This window comes from Hypanus sabinus, chromosome 6 (genome assembly GCF_030144855.1).
Source record: "Hypanus sabinus isolate sHypSab1 chromosome 6, sHypSab1.hap1, whole genome shotgun sequence".
Taxonomy (NCBI): Eukaryota; Metazoa; Chordata; class Chondrichthyes; order Myliobatiformes; family Dasyatidae; genus Hypanus; species Hypanus sabinus.
This window is the reverse complement of record NC_082711.1, coordinates 89,192,980-89,206,186: the sequence shown is the minus strand read 5'-3', so window position 1 is coordinate 89,206,186 and position 13,207 is coordinate 89,192,980. Positions and strand designations below refer to the sequence as shown.

At 38.5% G+C, this 13,207-nt stretch overlaps 1 protein-coding gene across 1 annotated transcript in view; it reads left to right on the top strand.

The window, feature by feature from the left end:
* The window catches only part of si:dkey-256h2.1 (uncharacterized protein LOC337520 homolog), a 192,968-nt gene that overhangs the window by 92,988 nt on the left and 86,773 nt on the right, over positions 1 to 13,207 (top strand). The window contains exons 5-6 of the mRNA XM_059972591.1: positions 741 to 881; positions 5,035 to 5,156. Of these exons, the coding sequence (XP_059828574.1) occupies positions 741 to 881; positions 5,035 to 5,156 (263 nt within the window). The remainder of the gene's footprint in view (positions 1 to 740; positions 882 to 5,034; positions 5,157 to 13,207) is intronic.

Genomic DNA, 13,207 nt, shown 5'->3' with positions numbered 1-13,207 from the left:
CTCCCCTTCTTACCCCATCCCTGACATATTTAGTTGTTTGTCTGTTCTCCATCTCCCTCTGGTGCTTCCCCCCCCCCCCCTTCTTTCTCCTGAGGCCTCCCGTCCCATGATCCTTTCCCTTCTCCAGCTCTGTATCACTTTCGCCATTCACCTTTCCAGCTCTTAGCTTCATCCCACTCCCTCCAGTCTTCTCTTATCATTTCGCAATTCCCCCTCCCCCCACTACTTTCAAATCTCTTACTATCTTTCCTTTCAGTTAGTCCTGATGAAGGGTCTTGACCCAAAATGTAGACAGTGCTTCTCCTTATAGATGCTGCCTGGCCTGCTGTGTTGCACCAGCTTTTTGTGTGTGTTGCTTCTATTATGAGAATTCTGTTGTTTTTGAAAACAATGTCAGCATTATTGTGTGGCAATTTCCTAGTTTGTTCCTTTTAGATGTGGGAGCTACAGTATCTCTGTCTACCCCATTGAGAGGTTTGACAGTTATAAATAAGGATGCAGTGGTATTTTATTGTGGTTTCTTAGTTTACCTTCATTCTTTCATGTCTTTTGTGGCCATAGTTAATCCAGTACAGGAGACCTACAGGTAGAAAATCAGGAAAGCCCATGGAAGATAGATAAATAGCTTAACATGAAACCAGTTGAAATTCTGCTCTAAAGCACTGGTACAGGTGGAATATTAAAAATGAAAGTGTTACATCATAGTTTTGTATAACTTGTTCAATTACTTTATTATGCAGAAACCATACAAATGTGAATGTGACCCTCCAGCACACTCCCTCGCCTAATTTTTTCTTTGGAATTAACATGGAAAGGAGGTTGTCAGAAATGGGTTGGTTCCTCTATCCATCATTTCATTTTGTCGTCTGGCAAGCTGAATGGTAAGAAACCACAAATATTAAACAGGAGCTCTTGTCATTATTTGAATTGAAAGCATTAAAACAGGTACTGCAATTTTACAAATCATAGTTTTAATGTTCTTTCCTTCAGTTTAAGTTTGCATTTTTACTCTTTATTTCAAAACAAGTCTGCCTTTCAGTGTGTGAATGCCTTGACTGGTCAGTTTTATATTTATAATGATACAGTAGGCCATTCAACCCAATGGGTCCATGTTGACTCCAAGAGAAGCAAATTGATTAGTCTAATTCTCTACCTTCCTTATTTCCCTCCACCCTACATTATATTCCATTTAACAGAGGCTCATCAATTCCCATTTGGTGCTTCATGTTGTTAATCTAGATTAGGAGATAAATATTGCTAGCATGTGTTTGGGATGTGGGAGTAACTCTTCATCGGAAATATGTAATAATATTTAAGAAAAACTTCAATTTACTGCTCACCTGACAATGTAAAAATATTAGATAGATAACATTCGTAAGTATAGTGTACTAAAAGTTGCAGATATATAAAAATTGTTCATCCCCCCCCCCACTGGAAGTTTTCATGTTTTATTATTTTACAATGTTGAACCACAGTGGTTCTAATCTGAATTTTTTTGACGTTGACCAACAGAAAAGACTCTTGTGTCAAAATGAAAACATATTTTTACAAATTAGTCTAAATATTTTACAGTTATTAAACAGAATAATTGATTGCATAATTACTCACCTCCTTCAATTCAGTATTTTGTAGATGCACCTTTAGTAGCAATCACAGCCTTGAGTCTATGTGGATAGGTATCTGTCAGCTTTACACATTTGCACACTGCAATTTTTCCCCATTCTTCTTTACAAAACTTCTCAAGCTCTTTCAGATTGCATAGGGATCATAAATAAACAGCCCTTTTCAAGTCCAGCCACAATTTCTCAATTGGATTGAGGGCTGGACACTTGACTTGGCTATTCCAGGATGTTAACTTTGATGTTTTTAAGCCAGTCCTGTGTGGCTTTGGCTTTATGCTTGGTGTCATTGTCTTGCTGGAAAACAAATCTTCTTCCAAGTCGCAGTTCTCTTGCAGGCTGCATCAGGTTTTCCTCCAGGATTTCCCTGAAGTTGCTGCATTCATTTTACCCTCTACCTTCACAAACCTTCCAGGGCCTGCTGCAGTGAAGCATCCCCACAGCATGATGCAGCCACCACCATGCTTCACAGTAGGGATGGTGTGTTTTTGATGATATGTGGTGTTTGGCTTATGTCAAACATAGTGTTTAGTCTGATGGCCAAAAGAAAATTTTGGGTTCATCAAAATATAGAATTTTCTTCTAGATGACAACGAAGTCCCCCACATGCCTTCTGGCAAACTCAAGCCGAGACATCATGTGAGTTTTTTTTCTAAACAGTGGCTTTCTCTTTACCACTCTCCCATAAAGCTGTGACTGGTGAAGCACCTGGGCAACAGTTGTATGCACAATACCTCCCATCACAGTCACTGAAGCTTGTAACTCCTCCAGAGTTATCATAGGTTTCTTGGTGGCCTCTCTCCCAAGTCCCCTTCTTGCACAGTTACTTGTTCTAGGCCAGGGGTCGGCAACCTTTACCACTGAAAGAGCCATATGGACCCGTTTCCCACAGAAAAGAAAACACTGGGAGCCACAAAACCCGTTTGACATTTAAAATGAAATAACACTGCATACAACGTTTTTTTTGCCTTTATGCTATGTATAAACAAACTATAATGTGTTGCATTTATGAAATCGATGAACTCCCGCAGAGAAAACGAAATTACATTTCTGCATGCAACAAAAACATTTTGAACTCCGAAAAAAAGACGTTGGGTTGAAGGTTACTTTTAAGTAAAATACTCAATGTCTATTTGAGTCCTTCTTGTATTTATGAAAAACGCAGAACTTAAATTGTCCGCCAGCAAAAAAACCAAAAATAACGTCAGCCAGCTGTCAACCTGAAAAATAAAAGGACTATTTCACTGAACCATGAAAAAATATGAATATACGTAAAATAATAGGCAATTAAAATATTTATCATACTTGGTTAATGGGATTTCTGCTCCTAGACCTCAGTGCAGAGCGTCTGCACATCAGGGCTGTATGACATCACCTTCATCTTTACACAGGATCGCAGGCTGTCATCTGTGAGGCGTGCGCGATGTTTGTTTTTAATGAAGTTCATGTTGGAGAACACCTGCTCACATACATATGTGGATCCAAAGATCGACAGGACTCCCAAGCGCATACTTTTTAATGTTTACATAAATGTCAGGGATAGCATTCCATGTTTCGAACACAAGTTTGTCCGTTTGGGGAGGTTTTCAATATCACTCCATCTGAGCAAGAACGGCCTTCTGACGGGCAACATCTTCAAGGTCTGCTGTCACGCGTCTAAACTTGGACACCCATATGTCTTTGTCGGCTGTGTTGGCCAGTTCCATCTCAAGATCAGGTTGACTCACACCTGCCAATGCAGTCGTATTCAGTAGGGATGGATCAATGCTTAGGGGAGTGGCGGGTGTCAGGCATTGGCAGTGGTGACATATTAATAGCGATAAAAAACATGTTGTAGCGGTGTGCTACACGCAGCACTAAAATAACGACACGGAGTCGGTAAACTGCAGTCAAAGATAACTTTATTCGAACTAAACAGCCTTGCTTTTAAGCCTCCCTCAACCCTCCCCCCCCGTGGGCACGGATGCTCCAAAAGACACGTACTCACAAATCCCCGTAGGCTATCTCCCTTAGCCGGAATGCTGGCTAACTGTGAGCCGGTTCGGGTGTGCCAGGAAATGGGTCGCCACAACGTTTTATTTAGATTGTACAAGATCACCATAATCTTCAAATTTAGAATTACATTTCAAAAATTAACAAACTAACATAAAATACATTTTAATTAAATACTCATCATTTATTTTATAAAGCCACAGGGAGCGGCAGCACAGAGATGAAAGAGCGCATGCGGCTCCGGAGCCGTGGGTTGCCGACCCCTGTTCTAGGCAAATTTACAGTTGTGCCAAATTCTTTCCATTTCTTGATGATTGAAATAACTGTACTCCAAGGGATATTCAGTGACTTGGACACTTTCAGGTATCCATCTCCTGACTTGTGCTTTTCAATAACCTTTTTGAAGAGTTGCTTGGAGTGTTCTTTTGTCTTCATGGTGTAGTTTTTGCCAGGATACTGACTCACCAGCAGTTGGACCACCTTCTTCTTCTTCTTGTGTTGTTTTATGGCGGTTGGCAAACCAACTTTAAGGTGCATTATCACCACCTACTAGACTTGTTATTTTCAACTTATTTTCAACCAAATATGTCCTGGAGTACTCTGTTTCCACCTTGACTTGAATTGTTTGACCAAAAAGGAAGTCTAGAACCCAGACGTACAAAAAAGCTGGATGAACTCATGAGTTCATCCTGCCTTTTTGTACGTCCTGATTTGACCATAGCATCTGGAGTGTACTTTGTGTTTACTAATTCTAGAACCCAGTTATATAATTTTCCTTCCACCCCTAATTCTTTCAATTTAATTAACTCTCCCTCTTTCCAGAGCATATCATGCCTTTTCTATGTTGAAGAATACCGCCAGGACCATTTCTTTATTTGTTTGAGCCTTCCTAATTTCAGATTCCAAGCTAAGTACTGAATCTACTGTAGTTCTTTCTTTGCGAAAATTGCTTTGGTAGGGAGAAATAAGATTTCTATTTAGCTGTTGGACCTTCCAGATACAGTTGTATTTTTACTACAATCAATTGAAACACCTTGACTGCTCACAAGTGATCTCCATTTAACTAATTATATAACTTCTGAAACAAATTGGCGACACCACTTATGATTTGGTGTGCCATATTAAAAGGGGTGAATACTTATGCAATCAATTATTTTTTGTTTTATATTTGTAATTATTTCAAATCACTTTGTAGACATCTGTTTTCACTTCGACATGTGTCTTTTTCTGTTGATCAGTGTCAAAAAAGCATAATAAATCGTCTGTGATTCAATGTCGTAAAACAATAAAACATGAAAACTTGCAGGGGGTGTGAATACTGTCTGTCTATCTGTCTATATAGGCACTGTATATGTTCAGAATATACAAAAGTGAATAAGCATACTGCCAATTAAATTTAATTATTTTTAATTTTTTCTACAAGGTTCAGTTATATGAAAAACTTGGAAGCAAAGCTTCAGAGGCCAGCTTTTGTAATAAACATATTCAATGACACAATAATGCAAGGCAACAAGGGGGCTGTTGCAATTATTGACCTTCCAAAAGGTAATGTAATTGATCTTTTCCACAACCATTTTACTATGATGCCATTATAGCAATATTTTCAGTGATTGAAACATCTCTAATTTCAAATGATTACTGCCTGTTAGGTTTTCTCAATGAAAGCATGAAAGCATTTCTAATTTTTTTTCAAGAACTTTTTGAATTTGTATGTACTCAAAGCAAACATGTTGAGAATATTAAACGAGAAAATCTGCAGCTGCTGGAAATCTGAGCAGCACACACAAAATGTTGGAGGAACTCAGCAGATCAGGCAGGATCTATGGAAAAAAGATACAGTCAACATTTCGGGCGGAAACCCTTCAGCAGGACTGGAGGAAAAAAACTGAAGAGTAGATTTTAAAAAGTAGAGGGGAGGGGAGAGAGAAACACAAGGTGTCAGGTGAAACCTGGAAGTGGGGTGGGGGGAATGAAGTAAAGAGCTGGGAAGTTGACTGGTGAAAGAGACAGAAAGCTATGGAAGAAAGAAAAGGGGGGGAGTGGGTAAGCACCAGATGGAGTTGATGGCAGGCAAGAAGATAAGGTGAGAGAGCAAAAAGATGATGGGAAATGGTGAAGGTTGGGGCCATTACCGGAAGTTTGAGAAATCAATGTTTATGCCATCAAGTTGGATGCTACCCAAATGGAATATAAGGTGATGGTCCTCCAACCTAAGAGTGGCCTCATCACAGCAGTGGAGGAGGCCGTGGATGGACGTATCGGAATGGGAATGGGAAGTGGAATTAAAATGGGTGGCCCCTGGGAGATTCTGCTTGTTCTGGCGGACAGAGCGTAGATACTCAGTGAAGTGATCTCCTAATCTACGTTGGGTCTCACCGATAATACAGATGGCCAAACCGGACGCACCAAACACAGTGAATGATCACAGCAGACTCATAGGTGAAGTGACGCCTCAACTGGAAGGATTGTTTAGGGCTTTGGATGATAGTGAGAGAGGAGGTGTAGGGGCAGGTGTAGCATTTGTTCCACTTGTAAGAATAAGTGCCAGGAGGGAGATCAGTGGGGAGGGATGAATGGACAAGGGAAATGATCCCTTTGGAAAGGAGAAAGTGGGGGTGAGGAAAGGATGTGCTTGGTGGTGGAATCCGCCATTGGGGCGGAGGTTTCGGAGAATTACAAGCTAGACGTGGAGGCTGGTGGTGTGGTTAGTGAAGACAAGAGGAAGCCTATCCCGGGTAGGGTAAGTCTTTTCACCTTCCGGCCCTGGGTGACCATCCAGTGAAGCACAATAAAAAGAGATGACGTACTTTTGAACCAACTATAAGCTTTATTCTTAGATGAATTATTGTACATCGTTCATTCTTTCACAGCAGTGTGATTTAATTGATGTGATATAAAGCTACATTCATTCAAAAGGTTTCAATAGGTATATTTAATGGCAGAGAATGTATGCAGTATACATCCTGAAATTCTTTTTCTTTGCAAACATCCATGAGAACAGAGGAGTGCTCAAAAGAATGACTGACAGTTAAATGTTAGAACCCCAAAGCCCCCCTCTTCCATGCACAAGCAACAGCAAGGGAATGAAACCCCCCACCGGCAAAAAAACATCAGTGCCCCCTACCAAGCACTCAAGCGTGCATGCAGCAAAGCATCAATAAAGACACAGACTTGCAGTACCCCAAAGACTACTTGTTCACCTGGTATTCTACATACCACAAGCTGTCTCTCTCTCCTTAATAAGGGAAAAAAGGTGTCCCCGTTTCATAGCGAGAGGGGAGACATAACAAAACAACTCGTTGATTTATAGTGTTAAAAGTCTGTTGCGTTGATCTTTCCGAGCTCTGTGCCTCTGGGCACACAGCAAGCAGCAAGCCCACTGCTTCTGATCTTCCTTGTTCTCCTGTGACGCATCAGTCGTCGGCAGTGGCACCAGCCCTGAATCAGTCCTCCTCAAGAGCCATGAAAATCCAGCACTCTGAAGGCACGTTAGTCTTCTAGGCTGTGTCCTTGGGATATCAAAAAGCGGCCAGTTGTGAGGCCCTGAGAGCACGTCCCATTCCCTTAAAGAACTGAAGTCAGAGTGTAACTCCAGGTCAGGGTCTTCAAAAGAACCTTGAAAGGGAAAAAAAGAGATATCAAAGATAGAAATAAAGCTGTTTCCAAAGATGCAGGCAAAGGAATCGCTGTTTAGCGCCATCATCACTCAGCTCCGCACCATCATCATTTATGTTAGCACTTAAACTTGTGGCCACAATCTCAGATGATGCCATGTTGATCAAGCACTGTAAAAAAAATACCAGTAGGTGACAATTAGAGCAAAGATAATCCCATTTCAATTGAGAAAATAGTTTTTGTATGTTGAGGACCAAGAGAATACCCTGCACATCCTGGGGTTTTGCTTTATTAATTTCAGACTGTGTTTTATAGAATGTTTGATTACTTTCTCAGAGATATGTCTGAGCAAACTGGGTGTGCTTCTCAGGGGACTTCACAGGATGAGATAATGTGTTTTTAAAATATTTTTGGTATCAGTTCAAACAAATATGAGGAAATGAGGCTCCATAATAAAATAGAATAGGGGAACCAGTTGTGGGAAGTCAGAGTATTTACTGTCAATGTCAAGTAATCTGCAAGGGTGAGAACAGGAATATGGTATTAAGGTAGAGGATCAGCTATGATTCTGTTGAATCAGGTTTGAAAGCCAGAGTGGTTTCTTACTTCTATTTTTGTCATATTTCTATATCACTACATCTGAAAGGCATTTGACAAAATTGATCCAAATTATTTTAATTGTATAAATCCACAGTGATAGCATAATTGGAATATTGGGAGTAATTTTGAACACCAAGGTTTTAAGAGGAAAAAAAAATTAACATGAATGAATCATACTGTTTGGAATCATAGCTTATTTGTTTAGAATGAGTCATCAGATTACATTGATGCTGCAGCCCAGAAGTAAGCTGTTTACCTCCCAGCCCCCATGAATCTGCTTACTTAATCTGTATCCCAACCCTCTTCTTATCCCTTATCAATCAATTCTTCTGGACCTCAGAAATTCATCTATGTAATTTCTTTAACTGCTCCTAAAGAAAGTGAATTCCACATTTTCTGGTTAATGAATTGTATTAACCAGAGAATTTCTCCTTATATTAATGAATGAACTTATATTTGTGGTCTTCAATTTGGTGTCATCCTCACAGAATGAAATGTTTTCTCTATGACTGTCCTATCAGAGAATCATGAAGCATAGAAATAGGCCATTTGGCACAACTTAGCCACGCCAGTTAGTGATAACCTTTCAGTATTAACAGCATCACCCAGCATTTGGTTCATCTTCCTTTATACCAAAGTGATGCAAATGCTTATCTGGACACTTCTCAAATGCTCTCGGCTTCAATCACTCTCTCAAGCAGTGTTTTCCAGGTATGCACCACTCTCTAAATGTATATTCCCTCTAAAATCTCTTCTCCCTCATCCTAAATCTACACCCTGTATGTTGTCCACATGTGATCTTGGGAGAAGTGTCCTCCAGACTACTCAATCTATACTTCTCATAATCTTATATTCGTCAGTCATGTCTCTTTTAAACCACCTCCACTCCAAGGAGAACAGACCTAGTCTCTCAAGACTCTCCTCATGAATGACTGCTCCATCTTGATAGATCTTTTCTGCAGCCTTTTGAACATTTTCTATTGCACGGTGATCACAAGTGCAGGTAGCACTGCAGCAGAGATCTGACCAAGGTTTTATAAAGTTGGAACATAAGCCCCCTACTTCTATATTCAAGCCCCAAATAATGAAGCTCTGTATCCCAAATACCTTCCGAGCCACATTATCATAATAGAAGGATGATAATTTAGAACAGAGAAAAGAAGGAATTTCTTTAACAAGAGCATGGTGAGTTTTTGAAACTCATTGCCACTGATGGCTATAGAGGCAAGTCATTGGGTGTATTTAAAGTGGAGGTTGATAGGTTGCCTCCTCCCTGAAATCACTGATGTCCTTGATTAGTAACGACATCAATGGTTAGGGGGAGAAAGGAGGAGAATGGGGTTTAGAGGGAAAATAAATCAGCTGTAATTGAATGGCAGAACAAACTCAATGGGCGGAATGGCTTAATTCTGCACCTTTATCTTATGGTCTTATTACTTACCTGCATTGTCTGCTTTAAAGATCTATGGATTTGTACTGCAAAATTCCTCTGTTCCTTAATACTCACTAAGATTAATGTTCATGGTTTATGTTACAGCTTTATTCATGCCCCCAAGTGAATTGCCTCACATTTGTCTGGATTGAACTCCATCTGCCACTTTTCATCCAAATTCATCAATACTTTATTATTGTATGCAATTTAAAACTGTCTTTCACACCATTAACAATTCTACCAATATTGAGATCATCCGCAAATCTACTGACGCATCCTCATTCATGTATATTTTAGAAAGTACTACAGTAATTATTGTGGCTCCTCACTAGTCACAGGTATCCAATACACCCTGTCTCCTATCACCAGGCCAATTTTGGATCAAGTTTGGGAACTCATGAGCACTAAACTTTTGGAACAGTTTCCCACGTAGGCTTTGCTAAAGTCCCTATAATTCACAAATACTATCCCAGGATTCACTATACATGTTGTTACCTCTTCAAAGAATAAATCAAATTGGCCAGACAGGAACTGACCTTGTCACAGTAATATGACTGTCTCTGATTAGTCTCTGTCTTTGCAAGTGACTATTAATTGTCTCCCTCAGAATTTTTACCATTATATTCTGTATCACTGAAGTTAGACTTGCAGATCTATAGTTAACAGGCATTTCCCTGCTGCCTTTCTTGAAAAGGGGGATATAGTCTGCTATCTTCCAGTCATCTGGTGGTGCTTGTATTCAGTGAACATTTAAAAATCTCAGTAATTTCCTAACAGAAACCTGAGATAAATCCTATTTATCCACCTTTAAGACAGTCAAGGTATTGAGTGCCTCCTCTTTATTTGTTCAGACCTGCACCCAACTTTAACCTATCCCTTCACTGGACTCTCCAACTACGAAGTCCATTTTCTTTGTGAATACTGATGAAAAACATTCATTTAGGACCTTGGCTTTACCTTCTTGCTCCATGCACAGATTACCCTTGCCATCTCTAGTGGGCCTTACCTTTTCCTTGGTTACTCTTTTGCCTTTAATGTACTTATAGAGCACCTATAGATTCAGAGATCCCTATACATGTTACTCCTGGCTTTACCCTCAGATCCTCATTATTTCTTTGAATGCTGCCCACAGTGCAGATGTATATTGACCTACAAGCTGATGCTTCTAAACTACCTTTGCCAGGTCCCCTCTTATGTTAACAAAATTAGCCTTCCTCCACTTTAAGACATTTATTTCTGCTCTATTCCCTTCCTTTTCCATAACTTCTTTAAAATATGTAGAGTTATAGTTACTATCTCCAAAATGATTTTTCACTGACATACTGTCCACTTGACCACCTATATTCCCCAAGGTAAGGCTCAATATTGCACACTACCTCATTGGTCTATCTACATACTGCCCCATAACGTCTTCTGGAAATACTTCTCTCTGAGCCTCTAATTCTAAGTCAAGCCTGATTACTATTTGGGAAATTGAAATCCTCTAGTACAACAAGTGCTATTTTAATTGCATCTTTCTGAAATCTACCTATGTAACTGCTCTTCTATCTCCTGTTCACTCTGGGTGGTCTGTAATGCAGCCCCAGCAAAGTGAAACCACCCTTTTGATTTCTAATCTCTACCCATTTGGCCTCATCTGAATGGTCTTCCAGAAAATCCTCCTCAGTTCTGAGGTAATGCAGTCTTTGATTAACAGGTCAGTCAATGCCACTGCCGTCTGTACTACCTCAGTCTCACCTTAAACTTCTATCCCTGTGATTTTGCGTTGCCAGCACTGCTCATCTTTCAACTATGTAGCAATGATGGCAATAATATTGAAGACCCCATAAATTAAGTTTGAGTTCTCTACTTGTTAAACTCCTTGCATCAAAAATGAATGAATTTAGCTTTGAAGTCCCTTGTTGTTCACATACATGCTTCATCTGCCTACTGAACTTACTATTCATTTTTCTTCTATCAAATCTAATCTTCATTTAATAACTTCTTTCTTTTCTGCTCTGACTTCCCTATTCTCTAGAAAATATTCTGCGGTGAATCATCTATCAATTCTGCATTATTATTGTGAATCACTTTTTCATTTTTTTCCTTTCTTAAATATTTTAATAATATGACTGCAACCAAGGCTCCATTCAATTTTAATTTCTGTGCTTTTCTGTTCTATCATTTCGTAAATATATAGCATCACAATTGTCTTTACTCAGGCTTTAAGGCTCAAAGTAAAAGATATATAATCAGAGTATATGTATGTCACCACATACAACCTTGAGATTCCTTAAGTAACCTGTAATGGTTGCTGATAATGATTTTTGTTTTATTTCTATACAGTATCTAGATCTACTTTTCCATGCCACCGAGGTTCCTTATCTCAAATAGAGCCATAGAGTTCTAAACTCCTTGTTCTCGCAGCAAAATCAACACCACTGACTAATAAATACATTGAAATTAATTTGCCAATTACACACTTTACATTCTGCAAATCCTTCATTTTCTTTGTATTTTCTCATTCATTCTTTTCAGGAACTACAGCTACTAGTTTGAAATCCATCATAAATTTAGAAATTTTACTTGATATTCCAGAATCCAAATCATTAGTCTATTTTGTAAACAATAGTTGTTCCAGCATGCACCACTGTAGGATGCTATTTACAAACTTTTGCCAATATGAGGAGCTTGTTTATCCATTACTTTGTCTTTTATAGTGAATTTGTTCCACATTCTGACTCCTGGTACCTGACTTTGCTCTAACCTTGGTCATGAGTCCACTATACCATTATTTATTGATGACCGTCTGAAAGTCCAAATATATTACTTGTAATAGCTCTTTCTTTAACTTCAAAGAATCAATAAGGTTGACAAAGTATGGCTTCCCTTTCGTGACTATTCTATACAATGTTTTCAGTTTTTGCATGTTTTTCTATAATAATTTGAGTAAAGATTACATTTATTTCCAACACTTTTGTCATGCTAACTTGATTACAGTTTCATGGACTTACCTTTCAACCCTCTTAGAAATAGGAATATCAGTCAAATCTTTGAAATCCTAAGAATCATAGTTCACAGAAGTTAAGCAACCCATGTAACTTAATTAATGGAATTGTCAGATATCTGTTCAAATGTTTTCTCTCTGCTGGGGATGCTAAACACTGTGCTAACAAAGAATTGATTAAATACATTGTTTACCATTCAGGGTATTGAATGGGAAGGGCCTTGATCTGAAACATTGCTAATTCCTTTCCTTACATAGATGCTATTCAACCAACTGATCTCATCCAGAAAGTTTTCTTTGCTTCATATTCCTGTATAGGAAGTCTCTTTTGTCACTCTGGTTAATTATGTATCAGTTGTTTGCTTTTAAACTAACTCAAATAAATTATGTGCAATCTTCTCTCAGGAGGTAAAGTGAATTAGACTATTGCATCATGCAGTGATTAACTTCAAATTACGTTAAGTAGCATCTTTAAAAGCAAAAGGTATAATTGTAAAAACAAGAAAATTAATAGGATCTGAGATATTATAAATGGAAATATCAAGGAATAAGTTCAGTAATGTTCACTTGATGACCTGCTGCAACCAGTGTAAGGACACTGAAAGCTTAATATGAGAAATTATAAATGCCAGGTAAGATTTGCAATTTAAGATTTCTTTTGTAAGAATTACATTGATCATGCGCAATATAATAGAAGTGATTCAATTTAATAAACAATTGGCAAAGATAGATAGAAACAAAGTGTTCCTGATCGTTAGAATATCAAGAACTGGAAAATATACAGCAAGTACAAGATTAACTGTAAGAAATTTAGAACAGAATTTAACTGATTTCATTGTTTTCCTTCAGTTATTTATAGAGTTACATTCTTCAGGGAAAATAATAATTTTCATCCAATAATCATACTACTTATTTGTAAGGTAATTAAAATTGAAATAGCTTTATAGATAATATCCATATTAT